This window comes from Anastrepha ludens, chromosome 2, assembly GCF_028408465.1.
Source record: "Anastrepha ludens isolate Willacy chromosome 2, idAnaLude1.1, whole genome shotgun sequence".
Classification (NCBI taxonomy): Eukaryota; Metazoa; Arthropoda; class Insecta; order Diptera; family Tephritidae; genus Anastrepha; species Anastrepha ludens.
The window spans coordinates 114,588,681-114,606,972 of NC_071498.1; the positions used below are offsets into that span (position 1 = coordinate 114,588,681).

The 18,292-nt window shown below is 32.1% G+C and overlaps 1 protein-coding gene across 16 annotated transcripts in view; it reads right to left on the reverse strand.

Moving 5' to 3' along the window:
• Positions 1-227: 227 nt before the first annotated feature.
• Positions 228-18,292, reverse strand: part of LOC128855138 (heterogeneous nuclear ribonucleoprotein R) — a 110,801-nt gene continuing 92,736 nt past the window's right edge. For 5 of the 16 annotated variants that reach the window (XM_054089806.1, XM_054089803.1, XM_054089804.1 and 2 more), the window contains one exon: positions 228-4,609. In XM_054089806.1, the coding sequence (XP_053945781.1) occupies positions 4,437-4,609 (173 nt within the window). In that variant the 3' untranslated portion in view covers positions 228-4,436. Of the gene's footprint in view, positions 4,610-6,632; positions 7,459-18,292 lie in introns of those variants that run through there. The other 11 variants (XM_054089808.1, XM_054089807.1, XM_054089816.1 and 8 more) reach the window with 6 other exon arrangements.

Consider the following 18,292-nt stretch of genomic DNA (forward strand, 5'->3'; position numbering starts at 1 on the left):
AACTAAGTTTTCGCACTCTAGAATGCATTGCTATAAAAAATTGGCAATATTACGAAATATTTACTTGGTCAAATTTAAGCAACTTTTAATTAATTGAATTTTTCTCACTTCAAAGAAAATATGTGAATACTTTTAAATTTATTAGTTATTTTTCTTAAATTGCTTGTTATTTACTTTGAAAGAAAATCGATGTTAAAGCTAAATTTTTATAAGCTTTACATTTTTCGAAGATTGCACCAGTAGCCAATATTTCTTGTTAATTAACTTTTTCATTTATGATTTAGTTTTGCAACTATAATTTTTTATATGATTTATAATTTGGTCAAAATGTGAAGTATTTAACCAGTTTCCAATTTTAAGACTTAAATATTTCAGATTTTCTCATAACTTTGTCAATATTTCGCGTATTCAGTTGTTCTATTTTGTTTCGAAAATTATAGCTTATTATTGTAAAATTTACAGTAAATATAAATACGAGCAACTTAATTTTGTTAGTTTCCAAAATTCACCTTGGCCTGTTTTATTTCGAAAATTATAACTTATTTTGTTTTTTAATTGTAAAGCTTGGAGTAAGTAAAAATATGAGCAACTTAATTTTGTTAATTTCTAAATTAAATTTTGCTATTATTTTTTGTTTTTTGCAGCCAGAAAATTTGGAATACTCAACTTGATCTTAAAAAAATTTCATAGATATCACGCAGCTGAAGTGGGACTGTTCCTGAATGACGCGTGCAACTTATGTGAAGAAAAAGGGGTTCGCTAGAAAACCTCCATTGCCACCGTCCTGCTCTGGGATCGGTATACTTTTCATCTCTGAAGAATAATGCTGACAAAAGTTTAAACTGTTTATCAAAACTCGCACGGGCATGCATCACGCACTATGTTTAACCGGACTCCAACAACAGTGGTAACACTACGGGCCCTTGTGGTCTATGTGAGATCAGATCAGAGATTTAGATCACCCAGATATACCTAACCTAACAATAGCGAAATTTCAACTTATATTTGTTGAATTGGAAAACGTTTAATGATTTGAATTGAATTGAATCTAATTTTGAATTGTGAAAGCGCTTCAAACCACATGGGCAATTTCATGAAATTTTCCAATTTTAAGACTTAAATTTCCTATAATTTTAATAATAATTATTTTTAACGAAGCGCATCTCCTCCGCCTCACTCCCAGCTGCTTTACGCACAAAAACTATTTAAATAGAATGGAACAGCAACAATGTGCCTGTTAGAATGTCCCTCTCTTCGTCCATGTGCTCATGTCTCTCACTTCTCGGTGACATTTCACTCCCCTTACTATTTGATGAGAGTCATCGAATTGCATCCGTTATGTTCAACTGATTTGCTTGATTTCTCGCACCTTTGTCGATCAATATAAATACCTCTATGAATATGTAAGTGTGTATATGCTTAGCTTGGGGCGTAAATAATTCTAGGTTATGTTTCTGTTGCATATGGATACTTCAATCAATTTATTTGCTTAGTTTCTCTTCCGTGTCACCACTTCTCTATTTAAGTATTCATTCAATTGCATTTTAGGGGAATTTTTTTTCGTATATAGTAAGTATATATTATTTTTAAATCTATTAGTTTTACTCGCATGTGCTTAGTTTTGCAATATTTAAAAGTTTAATTTTTATTTTTTTATGTATATGACATTGATTTGTTTTAATTATAATATTTTTTAAGTTTACCCTAATTTATGTTCTATTTTTTATTTTTGACATTGATTTTTATTGGAATTGGTTAATATAATATTTTTAAAATAAAAACAAATTTCTATTGTGATGTTTATTTAGTTCGTTGCCGTGTTCTTGATAATGTACTGGTCTACACTTAGCCAGATTGTTTGTTTGTTTACGTTATGTAGTTTCGCTACTTTATGCGAATTATCTTACGATTTTTTTACTTTATTGCAAACTATGTTCTTTTTTTTGCTTGTTTTTATTTTGTAATTATCTACGCCTCTCAATTGTTTCGAGAGATAAAAAGTGGTCTATCGATTTCTGTGTTTTAATAGAATGTCCGATTTTATAACATACACCAACAATTAATTGCATGTTTATCGAAATTAAAAAAAAAAAAAATTTAAACAAAAAAGGGCACGAAAAAAATGTTCTTTCTTTGTATAAGGCCAAGACAGTTGCAGAACTTCAACTCATTCAAAATTGTATAAAAAGTTGTGAACAATATTTAATTTGTTACAAACTTATCAAAAAAAAAGTTTTTTAACAACCATAAATTCAATAAAGAAAATTATTTTTGAGAATTTTTTTTAAGCGAAATGCTTTTTTGTTTGTTTTTTTTCATTATGGTACTTTTTAGTTTTAAAAAATTGTAATTAAATTTTTTGCATTACATTCAACATGTTGACGTTATATAATAACTTCACATGTTACCACACACTTTTTGAAAAAAAAACACCGTATTCCGTTAATTTTTGTTAAATTGCATCATTTAATTGCAATTTAAAATGTATCAATTCATTCTCATTAGTACGCTTTTTATCCATTATATATGTACGTAATTTTTTTATATATAACTTTTAAGAATTTTCAATTTTCAGTCAATTTTTTTCGCCAAGCTTAGCTTTTTGAATTTTCAAAGTATTTTTTTTTGTATTTTTTTGCAAGTTTTCGCTCAAGACTCGTGAATATACTTCTTTCTTTAACATCAATTCGCATTCTTTGTAATTTGGTATTATTTATTTATATTTGAATATATGAATTTGTTGGTTTTTAAATTACTCTGCAACATATTTACAATATTTGAGTGAGAGGTTTTCGCTATCAAACATTTTATTACATTTTATTTAGTTATTTGTATTATTACTTTCAATCTTGTCTGCATTTGTATATAATGGTGTATAAAAACTGCGTATCGAAATAGTACTAATCAATTAGATAATATGAAGGCAAGTATGCCTTCGCTTCATTATTGTTTGACGTCTGCTATGGGGGCTACACGTCATAAGTCATTTCTTTGCACAATGATTTTCCGGCATAAGTTGCTTTTTCTGGTAACTTTTAATGCTTACTTCTTTCTTTTTCATTATAATTTGTTGTGTGTTTTCATGGTAGAGCAGTAGTAATGCATTTTAAAATTCAATTTTTTAATTCACTCATTTTTTTGTTCTTGTTTGTGTTTTGTGGTACTTAAAAGTTTATTATAATATTTTGCTTGTTTTTATTGTTATGACATACGCAATTTAAAATGCCCAGATAAGCCGAAGTAAGCTTCCAGAAATAAACCAGTTAAAATTGTATGCTGTTGCTACTTAATACATACATACATTTAATTTTAATATTTTTACTTGGCTGAATTTTGTCTACACTTTAGTTTAAAAGGTATACAATTACATACATACATGTTTAAATAATTTATTTTTATTTGCAAAATTTACGGACGTGAATTTTCAAATGAGTACAGCACTACTATTTATTTTCTGTTATTTTTGTTTTTATTTTTTCTTTTTTTCTGAATTATGTACTAACTTTCGCAACGGAAAATCATTGATATTTCGTTATACATATTTTTTTCTTGCTGCTTTAAAACTCATTCTCTTTACATTCTTGTATATACGTATGTAAGTGGGTGTGTGTTTTGGTTTAATTGGACTGCTATAAAGTTTAGATAGTTGCGATATACGTTATATGTGGTTTATGTATTTATGCATGTGTGCACTTACATACGTACATACGCACATGCATACCTACATCTCGTTCATATTGTTAATTATTATAATTTTTCGCACTGACTTCTATTGTGATTTTCAAGTTTGGACATCATTTTATCATTTTATCATTTTCCAATTTTCCATTGCATTGTCACTCTACATGTGGTAAGTCCCTAAAACTTTCTGATCATTTTTTCATAAATTTCTATATGGATACATATGGTCGTATGTCTGTTTGAGATTATAAAACATTAAGCAAACAAATCGCCATGTCAACTGTGTTTTGTATGCAAGTATTAGTATTTTTGTTGCAATTAAGTATTTGTATTTTTAATATCTAACGCTTTTGCTGTTTCTAATTTTCAGTTTCATTTTGATGTTGGTGTTGTCTTTCTATTTATATCTCTTTTCTTCTTATGCTTATTGAGTAAATAAAGTGTTGTGGTTGTATTTGTTATTGTTGTTATTGCTATATGTTTTTCTTTTGCATTATAGCCAATAGCTTTTCCCTCCCCTTACATAACACTGACTTTGCACTCAAACAAGTGTTGTAATATGTATGTAAACGAGTATAGTTGTTAATGCTTTTAAAGTTGTTCTTGTTATTGGTGATTTCTCCTATGTAATCGCTCTTATTATTGCAGCTATTGTTGTTACTGCAGTGGTAGTAGTTGTGTTTGTTGTTTGATGTTTTAAAATTTGTGTATGCTGTTGTTATTATTATTGTTCTTGTTGTAGTTGTTTTTGTTGTTTAACTCCAAGTTGGAAATGTATCTGTGTACCATTGCTCGCCATTGGTGCCCAGTGGTTGTTGTGGTAACGGTATACTGCCCCAACTGCCATTTCCGATTAGACCGCTCGGGTAACGTCGCTTAATATCTGCAGGATTTTGGTGACCTCCATCAAATTTACGTTTACCGACTACTGCACTCGCCATAAGTAGGGGGATGTAGGTGGGTATAAATGATGAGAGGTTTCCATATCGTTAAGCGTAGAGTTTGTGGATTTATTTGTGGTTGTTCATTTTTTATTTATTTTTTTTGTTTTTGGTAGAAATGAATGTTTTGTGTTATCAAAGAGAAGAGAGAAATGAAAATAGCATTATTATTTCTTTCATATACAATTTTAAAAGCTTTAAAAAAATTGTAGCTCTATCTGTGACCTGTTCAATGCATTTTTTAACCATTTTTTTTCTACCCAAAGGCACTTTATAAACTAGTTGCAAAAAACTTTAGTATCTAGTGAATGGAAAATAGAAAACATTTGTTATTTACGCGTGTCATAAAAGCCAATACACCTTAAAAAAGGTGAATGCACAAGCATTGAGCAAGAAATTTATTCTGCAATCCATTTAATTAATGCAAGCAATTGTAAAATTGATTCTCCCGTGAAAACTTAGAATATATCGCTAAATCGTCATTGTAAAAAATTTAAACGAATGATTTAAAAATACCCAATTTGTATGTATATATTTCTTTCTGCGTAAAATTTTAATTTTTTATATGAAGTGAAATTCTTGAACTCAGTAAACATAGGTACGAGTATGTCAAACTACGACATAAAATTGTGCTGGTTTAATACTCTGCCGAGTCCTCACTGCTCTCCTGCGCGTGTACTTCGAGAGGCTTGAGAGGCAATGTGTGCGGTTCTTTGGTATATGTTTAAGTAAAAGCTTTATAAAATCAACAAATAAGGCCTTTGATCACATAAATTAACTAGAAAAGGGCTGATAAATACAGAACAAGTACTTGAAATCATAGTCTGGTTTATGAAAGTGGCGCGAAATTTTGGCTGCCTTATAGCGGAGAACGAAGCTTTTATCAGAACACCTTTCAATTATATTAGAATCCTCGTTTCGTGGAAGAAAATCGATTAAGTTACGACAAAAGTTAAAAAAAAAATGACAAGTTTTCAAAAATTATTTGCATTGACTAGCAACAGCATTTTAATTGCTATAGATACATTCCACTAGAGTCGCATATATGATACATAAAACAGCACACACAAGCGATTTTTGTCTATGATCGCTTTTTATAGACGACCCTTTTTTACTTCGGCCAGATCTTGTAACCACATCTTATGGCTTACTAACAGTGAACTGCTACGAAGAGAATTTGAATAGAAACGAAGTATGGTGACCGAACTTCGATGAATGAGAAAAACTGGCACAAAATGAATAAATAATTATTGCAAAGAAAGCAAGTAGCTAATCAGGAAATCTATTAAGGCATCTGTTGGAAAAAGCCGTTTTTTACACTTCGATTAAAAAAGCAAACAAACAGCAAAAGCTTTCTGAATATTTATTAATTGTCATTTTGTTCTATAAATACGGGCTTTGTTGTCAACATGTCTCTTTCTAGGCAAACTAAATCCAGCGGCTCTGTGCATTGAAAAAAATTTTTTTTTTCGTGCTCACAACTTATTAAATTTGTAATTTTTAAAGATGTTCGATTGAACGAAATTGTATTTTAATAATAATAATATTGGAACATTGATTGATATCTTAAGTTTTACCACTTTGGGCATCAAAATAAAACTAAACTTTTTGCCTTCGAAGACAACTCAAACAAAAATCTCTTTACCAAAAAAATTGTTCTAGTGAAAGTTATCGATAAATATTATCGTCAATACATCGCGCTCAGCCGCCTCTATTTTCCATTCAGTGAAAGTATGCCCTATATTTGTAATTTTGTATGCATAAATTTCCAATTAAAAAAAAGAAACAAATAAGTACATAAAATATACATTACAATTGGATTAAAAAAAAAATCATACTAAATAGTAATCAAGATACAAAAGGACACTAAATTAAGCACAATTTCAACCTGTGGGGGAATGAAAATGATATATTTCTTAAAAATTCAGGTAAACGGATTTTGGGCAGGCGGAGTTACAAATAAAATTAAAACAAATTCGATGTATTTCTTTTTTATATGTATGTTTTTTCATTACACAAGAAGAAATTTATTTCCAGAATGCGACATAATTTTGCATAATACAAAATGGTAATTATTTTTGTATCGTCAAAAGGAAATAATTATAGAAAATTTACAATGTATGATGTACGAGTATTAGAAAAAAACAATGAACGAACATAGTAAATGACAAAAAAAAAACAAAATACAAAAATTATTTGAGTATATATAATTATACACGCATATTAAAGTTACATATATATATATATATACAATATATATACTAGCTATAAGAATCAATCAAGTGCACACAGGGATGATAGATATGATAGTAGTAGCGATAGTTAAGTGAGAGCAAAGTAAAAAACGATGGCAACGCCGGTCGTTGAGTGTCGAAATATGCGTAGAAATTCGGTTTCGTCTTGAATTTTTGGTTTTGTTTCTTATTTAGTGTTGCTTTATACTTTGTTTCGGAAAGCGTTTGCCACTAAAGGGAGCGCAGTTGAGTACTTGAACGCGTTTCGTTTTAGCACAAGGCTTCGAAAATGTTACTGCTATAAATGCTGAGTATTTTGATTAAGTTTGTTTTTTATTATGTTGAGTTTTGATGAAGGTAGCTTGAAGTCCGTTGGCAAGTTATTGAAATTAATTTCGTGCGAAAATTTTTCATTGAAGTAAATACATAGTTGATAAATTAGTTCGTACGAATTATTGAATTTGTTTCGGTTCTTTAATAAGTGAAGGATGAATTCAAGACAAATTTGCAGTTTTTTCAGTTCCCGCATTTATATTCTTTCAATTTCAGGGAAGCGAAAATCTTAGATGTTTCAATTTTTTATGCATGAACTCCGATGGAAGCTGGAAAAATTTTGTTTGATTTCGTTGTGCAGGAAAGGGGAAGAAAGTTTTGGAAATGAAATGTAATTAGGATAAAAATAAGAGTGAAATTCGTAAAATGAATACGCAAAATTAGCAAATTAATATAAAACTACACTATTATGAGAATAGACTTTGTATAAAGCTTCTGATAATAAAATAATATCATACCAAATGCTCAGGGTAATGTTTTGAAAAGTGCTAAATTTTTTCGAAAAAAAAGTTGAGTCCAGAAATGTAATGATTGGATGAGCCCGCCTCATAATTTTACGCGAATGAAATAAAACATAAAAGTCTCTAATTTGCTAGTTGCTGGTTTTAGCTTATAACCAAGTCTCTATTTTATCGAATATTTTAGTTGTGGCGGAACCACGCGCTACACTTTTTTCTTCGTTCGGCAGCTTTTAACCTATAGGCTTGCATAGTATCTTCGTTTTGAGTCACCTATCGAATTATTATATTTGTATTTGCCAAATAAATATTGTAAAGCCCATTGTAAAGTAAACACAATTTTGCGTATCGCACCATTACTCGTCACAATGATACTGGTAGCATCGCGAAACGTCATGGAGGTGGTCATCAAAAGACTGCAACGTCACGTGAAATAGTTCAAAAAGTGAAGAAGCGACTTGAGCAAAATCCCCGACGAAGTGCCATTCAAATGGCGAAAGAACTGAAAATATCTGACGGTAGCATCCGCCGCATACTGAAAAAAGATCTCAAAGTGAAGCCTTATAAGATCAGAAAGGCGCATGATCTCACAGCAAAGCAGTAACAAGTCAGACTTGAGAGAGCGAAGGAGTTGCTACGCTTGGCTGACGAGAAAATTTTTCAAATTGAACAATTCCTAAACTCCCAAAACGATAGGGTTTATTTGACCGATCATTCATACGAGAATTAGAGTAATCGATTGGCCACCAGGAGACAGCACCCGCCACAGGTAGCGGTTTGGACCGCTGTAACCGCAGATGGGCGCTTTCCAATCGTGTTCATCAAGCCTAGCGTCAAGATAGATGCGATATATTATCGGGAAAGTATTCTGGAGGTTGCCTTGAAACCGTGGGCAGACCAAAATTTCGATGTCAGACCATGGACGTTTCAACAGGATTCTGCACCGTCTCTCAAAACTCGAATGAACCAAGAATGGCAACAAACAACGCTCCAAACTTCATAACTTCCACACAATGGCTCTCAAATTCACCAGATGCGTATCCGATGATTATTCTCTTAAGGCCAATTTGGAGAACAAGGTCCGAATTAAAAGATTCGTTAGTTCTGAGGCGCTAAAAAAAGCCATTGTTCGCGAGTGGGCAAAATACTTGCAAGTCACACTCGGGCAGCTTGCGATTCGTTCCTGTACCGTCTCAAGGTCATAGTCAAGGCAAAAGGTGGTCATATCGAGCAAAAGTATGTTTGTTCTTAATTTTGTATTATTTTCACACAATTTTTACGTTGAATTGAAAGAAAGTAATTTTCCTAACTAAATTTATGGGCTTTGGTTACACTTCGAGCGCCGGACCTTGTAGGATAACCATAGTACTTTGTACTATGCACTTTGTATTGTAATTGAGCTCATCCTTAATGACTTCGGTTTGCAGTTTCTAGCAGGTCATTCGCTTGGAACGACCAGCTCCAAATATCTACTGACACTCTGAATGCGAGTCGTGCTTCAAATAAATGAATTTTTTTGTGTTTCCTGCTTTGAAAGGCTGAAAAGCTAAGATACTTATTTAGAAAGCGCCACTTATTCATAAGTAATCAGTGTTTAAATATTGCAAAAACGTTAAAAGTTGGAGATTTGGGGATAAAACCGGGCCATAAGTGGACTGAAGACTGTTTATTATATTCTAACTGCTAGATTTGGCTGGTGATATCGACTTGACAATTTCTTATTATATTTCTTTATTTACACTTCTTTATTACTTTGATGCTATCTGGAAATGGTTAGTTCGCAAATACCTAAACAAAACAGGAAAACGGAAACCTCTGGATGCATCTTCGTGAGAGACTGAAATCAGATTGCAAAGGCAGTCTAGGTCCCTTAAGAGTAGACAACATTATCGAAAAAATGGTAGAAAGCACAGGAAATTGGCAACTTATTGACACATACGTACATAGAGTGAGTCCTGCGCGCCTATAAACTGGACATGGACAGAGATGCTTAACCGACATGCTGATCTTAACCTACCTACCTAATTAGAAGATGAGCTGATAGCATGATTCTGGCTCCAAAACTGGTGACCCTGGACCCAGGGAGAGTAGAGGGAGCAGTCTTTATCAGAACGCCCACTTGGATCTTCTCTACCTTCGATGAAATGCTACCGTAGTTACGGGGCAGAGAAAACATCCAAGAGAAGAAGAGGAGGGATTGTTTTATTTATTTATTTATTTATTTATTTATTTATTGTCTTTAAATGGATACATTCTTACAGACTATATTAAGCTAATGTACAATAGTTTAGTAGTTACTAAGAAAAGAACGATTTAAGATGATTGACTAAGATCCCATACGGCCACGTAAAATCAGCATCGGAAGAATTGAAAAACATATTTAAATCTGCACATGCCCTAGGAATCGGAGCATTCACCCCATAGTTGGTTCTCGAGAAGCCAATTTTAAAGGTTTCGTACTGTCGGAGCCTCATATTGGGTATATTAAATTGAATTTTACTTAAAAGAGAAGGACAATCAATAGATCCAGAAATGATACGAATAATAAATGAGCACGATAGAATAGATCGCCTGCTATCAAGAGGTTTTAAGTCAATCAATAAACATCGAGAGCGGTACGATGGTACAGGTTCAGAAAAGTTTAAAGATCGGAGCGCAAAACGAAGAAATACTTTCTGAACTCTCTCAATCCGATTAGACAGACCTATTTGGTACGGTCTCCAAATAATAGCGGCATACTCTAATCTTGATCTAACAAAAGCACAATACAATGTTTTGAGAGTGTATGGGTTAGTAAATGCAGAACAATTTCGGCGTACGAATGCTAGCATCGCATATGATCGTCTTATGACGTGGTTAACATGGCTGGTGAAAATCAGCTTAGAGTCGAAAATAACGCCTAAGTCTTTAATTTCCTCAACGGATTGCAAAGGGAAGCCAGCAATACTATACGAAGTATGCAAAGTATTGTTTGATTTAGCATATTTTACGTGAAAGCATTTGCTAATATTTAGTGACAAACGGTTTAAATAGCACCAATTCCGAACATTGTGCAAGTCAGCTTGCAACTTTTCAGAGTCACTAAGACTGTTAATCACCGCAAATATTTTTAGATCATCAGCATACAACAAGTGTTCTGCAAACGAAAAGCAAGAACCAATATCGTTAATAAAAAGTATGAAGAGAAGGGGTCCTAGAATACTTCCCTGTGGGACACCAGAGGACGCAATAAATGCACGAGATGTCGTATTATCAACGGCTACAACGCAGTGCCTGTTGGACAAATATGATTTGATCCACGACAAAAACGTGGAGTGTATACCCAATGATGCAAGCTTCGACAAGAGTATTCGGTGCGATACTTTGTCAAACGCTTTAGAGAAGTCTGTATAAATTGTATCAACTTGGGATCTGTTCTGGAAGGCTGAAATGCAGTAACCATTGAAAATAGATAAATTAGTGACAGTGGAGCGACTTGCAACGAAACCATGCTGGTTGGTAGATATTAGGCCTTTGACAGCAAAATATAACTTATCATTTACTGTTATCTCAAAAAGTTTTGAGACAGACGAAAGCTTCGAAATCGGTCTGTAATTGCTAACATCGTTTTTATTTCCACTCTTAAATATAGGCGTAACGGAAGTAAATTTCCAATCGTCAACAAAGATACCGGAGGATAACGATTTATTAAATATAATTGTAAGAGGCTCAGCGAGACACAAGCAGTTTTTCAGCAAAATGCCCGAAAGGCCATCCGAATCAGTTTTCGTTGTAGACTTGAGCTTCATAATACCCTTGACGACATCGGTAACAGATAGGCACAAGGTCCCAAAATTGAGAGGTGAAAAACTGTTAGAGGGCAAACTAGAATCGAAGTCTAAGTCGGGTTCAAAGTTAGAGCAAAAAAAGTCGGCAAATAAATTGGCAGATTCTATGGCAGAATTTGCATATTTACCATTATAAAAAACATTGTTTGGCACCATTGAGCAAGACTTTTTTGATTTGATGAATTGCCAAAAGGCCTTCGGATCCGAAATAATATTGTTTTCGAAATTCAAGATGTAATTTCTATATAAGAACTTGTTCAAACAGTTAAACTCTTTTAAATGGCATTGAAATTTTGAGTAGTGCATTGGGTCTCCAGACCTTTTATACAGTTTAGAAAATTTGTTTTTCAGATTCTTTAGATGCTTAAGCCGCTTGGTATGCCAAGGTGTCTTATATACTTTCTTATGATAAATAGGAATGTGCTTCAAACACAGCTCAGAAACCTTAGTCTTAAAAAAATGAAAACAGGAGGTAACATCATTGTCGAGGAAGGCATTATCCCAGTCAATACTTAATAAAATTTCATTAAAAATTGTGTGTTTTAGTGGCACCTCCCTCGACGCAGCAGACGGGGGTCCCTGTAAAACCTGCTTAAACGAAGATATATAGAGGATTTTTTGAGACAGTGCGCGTGAAAGATGAACAATTCGACAATTTAAGATCGATGTCTTTCAAATATAGATCGCGGAAATACTTCATAAGATGCTTTAAAAATGCAAGAGTTTATTTAGCAATTTGAAATTAATCACAGACTCCGAAGGGCAGATGGTTTTTTCTGAGGAGCTTTTTCATAACAGAAATACGCTCAGAGGTTTGCCATTGCGTGCTGAGGGTGAGCCGCCACTACAAACAACATTTTCTATCGTTTCATGTTCCTTGCACGGGACTTCCGAATGGTAGTCTCGCATCAACTCATTCGGCTACGGCAGGCGCCACCGATATAATAATTCATTTAAGTAAGTATAGGCAGTCTGACAAGTAGTTAGGTTAATTGAGACTTGGGAGTCAAAACTCCAAACTTACGTGGGCAAAGCGTAACTAAGGAATGCGCGAGTATGTTCAAAGTTTTCTTTTAGTCAACTGAATTTATGATGAATCCGCTTCTTCTATTAAAGAATTCATTGGAGTCATGAATCCGCTGTAGTAACGAAACTACGCATCTTTGCAATATTAATTCACAGAATATAATTCTGGGATGAAGTAAAACCATTTTCGCAATTTCTGTTTGTACCATAAATTCATTTATAATTTAAGCAAAAAAACACTATGGGGACCTTTCAGAGAAGGAGACTGTTGAGCACTTTCTCTGTAAATGTCCGGGTTCGGCAGCTAGACGAAGGTTGCTAGGTGCGCCTCTACAACCTGGGGCTGTGCGCTAACCTAAATCCCATCAATCTTCTCCATTATATCAACAGCTCTGGTTGGCTGTGGATATCTGCCTGTTGGAGGTCTCAAATGGTATCAAAATGGCGCTTTAGTGCTACTTGGGGAGTGCCAGAGTGGTACTTCACGATTTCACCTATATATATATATGCATATATATGTGTATATAATTTGCTCGGACACCCTTTTTTGGGTGTTTGGCCGAGCTCCTCCTCCTCTGTGTGGCAGCGTCTTAATATTGTTCCACAAATAGAGAGATCTACAGTTTCAAGCCGAGCCTTTTCATGCCAGAAATACACTGGGAGGTTTGTCATTGCCAGACGAGGGGCGACTGCTATTACAAAAATGTTTTTCTTCCTTTAGATGTTTCACCGAGATTCGAAGCAACGTTCTCTCTTGATTCCGAATGGTAGTCACGCACCAACCCATTCTAGTACGGTGGCCGCTTTACTTGAACGATTTCACCTCCCTACCTAAAAAAACACTTCTTTGATACCATTTTTACCTAAAGGTATTTAATTTTTGCACTTCCTACACTCTTTTTAAATGCGACTTTTTGTAAGGGCGTGTCTGAATTCGAATGTCACAAGTGAGGTAACCTTTAATAATTGAACGATGATCCCAATCTATCTCCCTCTAAGAAAGTTTTTGCGGGCAGTTGGTGAAAACGAATGTAGCAAAACCCAGATAGATCCCAGAAGTTTCGCGCCGAAGAGAGCTAGTGCTTGTACGCACTCACACGCCAGTGTTATCAATATTGACACTTTCGAGTGTCACTCTCTGCTTTTTCTAATCTTAATTTTTTTTCTAGAGATTTTTCAGCTATGCTTCGCCGTTTTGCGGCGCTTCCTAATATTTCCCTTTGAAATAGAACAGTTGGAAACAATTACATTTTTTGTTTTTTCAATTCTTTTTTACATTTGGTGACTCTCAAATGCTAGAGTTTTTATTTGATGGCATTATTTTTTTTTAATCCTCATACATATTTTACCATCAGAAGCTTTATTCTATATACAAATAAAACAAAATCGTTCTATAACACAATACGAGTATTATTTTAACATATGTATGTATGCATATATGTATATACAACAGATCAATTCTACTACAAAATTACAAAATGCACAGTTAATTGTCTATTAAGTTAACCAGTTTTTCTGAAAACTCATATAATTCTGCATAAAAAATAAAATACAGACTATATGAAATATAAAAAAAATTAGTAATTCGAAATGAGGAAAAAATATTTAAAATACAAATAAATGCATTTCTATTTGAATAACCATACATATATATATATATATATTTGTATGATTTACTGGGGTAATAAAAATAAATTCATAATTTCTTCACCATTTTTAAACAGAAACTTAAATTTAAATGAAACGAATCGATTAGTATTTAAAATTTAATAAATTATTTTCCTATTATGCACGTACATAAATATGTTGTTTGTATGCGTTATAAATGCATGTATGTATGTATGCTATATTTTCAGTAGTACTAAAAAATATTACTTTTCACTTATAAAATAATTTGTGTATAATAAAATTAAACATATGAAGAAGGGGAATGGTAGTGGCAGCAGGGGTGCATTTTTGTACGCGTTTTATTTTAGATGTGTTTTTAATAAGAATTAATAGTTAGCTAGGCAAAACATATTTTCGAATAGGTAGTTTGTATGGGTAAATATATTTCATGATGGTTATGTATGTATGTATGTGTGTGTAATTATAGGAAGAAAGCCAAACGAACACACCTATTGCATTCAGATTAAATTAACTGAAACACACACAAAAATTATTTTCTTTGTTTTCGAAATTTATAATAATTTTTACTTTACGTACTTTCTTACATATTTGTTTTTGTATTAGTTTTTATTAAAAATGTATTTTATTGTATTCAATTAGTTGCGTAATCACAATAATTTTTGTGTCAATTACGATTTTGTTGTATGTTTAATTTTTTGTTTTTTTTTTCAATAAAAGAGCAAAAGTGAACCAGCGATACTTTGTAAAAGAAGCGAGTGATGGATATATGGAAAAATAAACATTTAAAACCCTTTTTATGAACAAGATTGAGGTTATGTGACACATATTTTAAAATCTTTTTTTAGTTTTTTCATGTGAAAATAATATTAATTTTCCAGTTTTAAACATATGCAAGTTGACGCAAAACAGCTGCAGTATACAAAAAATGGATACACGCAATGGAGCGTGTAAAGCGTAAAATAAAGACTTCCATTAGTTCAAATATATATTTTTTCAATTTAGCAAAAAAGTTATTCAAAAACAACAATGGTTGATTAATTTTGCGCCACCTGGTACTAAAGATTTCCATTACTTCACATACTCTTTTTTAATTTAGCAAAAAAGTTATTCAAAAACAATTTTGATTAATTTTGTGCCACCTTGTACTAAAGATTGCCATTACTTCAAATATATATTTTTTTTATTTAGCAAAAAAGTTATTCAAAAACAACAATGGTTGATTAATTTTGTGCCACCTTGTACTAAAGATCTCCATTACTTCAAGTATTTTTTTTTAATTTAGCAAAAAAGTTATTCAAAAACAACAATTAATGATTAATTTTGCGCCACCTTGTACTAAAGATTGCCATTACTTCAAATATATATTTTTTTTATTTAGCAAAAAAGTTATTCAAAAACAACAATGGTTGATTAATTTTGTGCCACCTTGTACTAAAGATCTCCATTACTTCAAGTATTTTTTTTTAATTTAGCAAAAAAGTTATTCAAAAACAACAATTAATGATTAATTTTGCGCCACCTCGTACTAAAGATTTCCATTAGTTCAAATATATATTTTTTCAATTTAGCAAAAGAGTTATTCAAAAACAACAATGGACGATTAATTTTGCGCCACCTTGTACTAAAGATTTCCATTACTTCAAATAATTTTTTGTTTTTAATTTAGCAAAAAAGTTATTCAAAAACAACAATGGTTGATTAATTTTGCGCCACCTTGTACTAAATATTTCCATTACTTCAAATATTTTTTTTTAATTTAGCAAAAAAGTTATTCAAAAGCAACAATGGTTGATTAATTTTGCGCCACCTTATACTAAATAATTTACATTAGGTTTTGCAGCAATTCTTAGCCTAGTTTCTATTGGCCCACATTTTGTTATCAGTACACAAGTCACTTTGATGTCATGGGTGTGTTTGTTTTACTTTCTACGCTCTTTACATGTGTGGAGCACTGAATCCCTGGTGTAGAGTTGATATGGAGTTGAAGCCTTTAAAAAAACATTCAACAGCTAAGAAATCACCAGTCGCTTCTCGCTAAAATCCTATCGAAAAACGACTGGTGTGTTGTTATCGCAACAGATATGCATTTAATGTTATGATTAGTATGTCAGAAATATTTCGAATCAATACAAAACAAATATCGAATCTTAAAAAAATTATATATACACGTCAGTTGGAGAAACAGGAATTTTGTACGGTGTTTGGTTTGAATTTGTTTGATTTTTGTCTTTTGGTTTACCATAACAGAGTTAAGATTGCCGTTAAACTGTTTTGGATTTTTAACTAATAACCGTAAAAACTGTATGCCGGGTCGTTGTATTTTTGATTGTTTGATTTTCGTCTCTTTGTTTTTGTTGATTGTTTCGAATTTGTTTTATTTTTTGGAAACCGATTTTTTATTTTTTGTTTGCATGTATTCATACATTGAAACACAGATATATATAGTTTTGAACTTATATGTGCTAAAAATAAGTACATACATATATGTATTTAATATAACTTGTGGCTTTTAATAAAAAAATTGATTAACTATTAAAAGTATAATGCTTAAATGGGCGCGAAGTTTCTAATAGGTTTTTGCATGTATGTATGTTTAGAACATTTCCTATGACCTCCTTTACTCTATTAAATACTAATCGATTCATTGTTGCGTTCCGCACAAAATTAAAAGGAAAAATTAGACAAATAAAAATTACGATTAAATGAAAGTATACAGGTATGTATGCATGTAGGTGGCTTGGTTGGGTCGCTTAAATTTGTTTAATATGTATATATATGCGCCAGTGTTTTAAAACTGTCAAGACACATACAAAATGATATGTATTTTTCGTGAATTTTTCAGGCACACCAATGACGGGCATGAAGGAAACTAATAGTTTACTAACAAAATATATGCACATACATATACAAATTTACTAATGGCATGCAGAGTATAAAATATTTGCAAGAGTATAGAGGAAAACAGCATAGACACATTTGTATGCACTTAAAGCTTGGCAGTTAACTAGGCAGAAAATTTCACTCCCGTGTGTACCTTTAAATGACAGTGTAAAATTTGAAAAACACTGGAAAAGCCGCCAAATGCGTAACGCATACAAATTTCGCGCTATACCCAACCAACAATCCATTATAACCTTTAAACACGAATCACGTGAAGGGCTTGAAGAAAACAACGAAATAAAACAAAATGGAGCAAAAAGAAAAAAAGCGAAAAGAAAAATCACACTTTTCTTTTCGAAGCCCGTTGTTGCTAATGCCAGGGGCATTACTTCTTTTTTGCCCAGAAATAAAGAAAAACAGCATGAGCAAAAAAAAAAAAACAAAAAAAAATATTAAAAAATTAATTAGTAAAACTACTGAGTTAAGAGAAAGAGAGCACAACACACTTAGTAGTTCGAGTGCGAGAGAGCAAGTCTCATATTTATTCGTTTTTTTTTATTTCTTACAAAATGCGAACAAAATACAATATTTTCCTTAATAAAATTAATGTGTGTTATTATTAGAACAACAAATTATTTATTCATAATCGTTTATCAAGTAATTAATGTCAAGTAGTAATTAATGCAAAGGACTAAGAGTACGCATAAAAATAATTACAATTTGCAGTATATAAAGAAAATTTCAACTACAATATTTTAATTTATTAAAATTACGTTGACAACCAAAAAGATTTACACAAATCATACAGCAACATATGATCAAAGTATTCAAACTTAAGAGAGTCGTATCAAAGAGAAAAACAGTGTGTGTGTATGTGTGTGTGCACACAAAGAGCAAAAACCAACCAGGTGTTGACACTTGAAACTACATACATACATACATACGCGCGTTTTCGAAAATTTGGTGAATTCAATACAATGGAATTCGCAAGCGTGTGAAAGCATTAGGATGATAAATCACATTCAATTTTGTATGCATGTATGTAGTTGTTGTTGTTGTGTTTACTCTTGAAACAGTACATGGTAATAATTACGATAACGGTTAACGTTTAAACTAATTAATTAACAATAAAAAGTATTTATATGTATTTATATAGTAAAAAGTTGTAGAAAAGTATATACCGCTAGCACAAAAACAACATTATAATAAAAGTACTTAAAAGTAGTAGTCGTCGTAGCACATTTCTAAGGAACTTCTACTAACTTAACAGTACGTTTATCTGT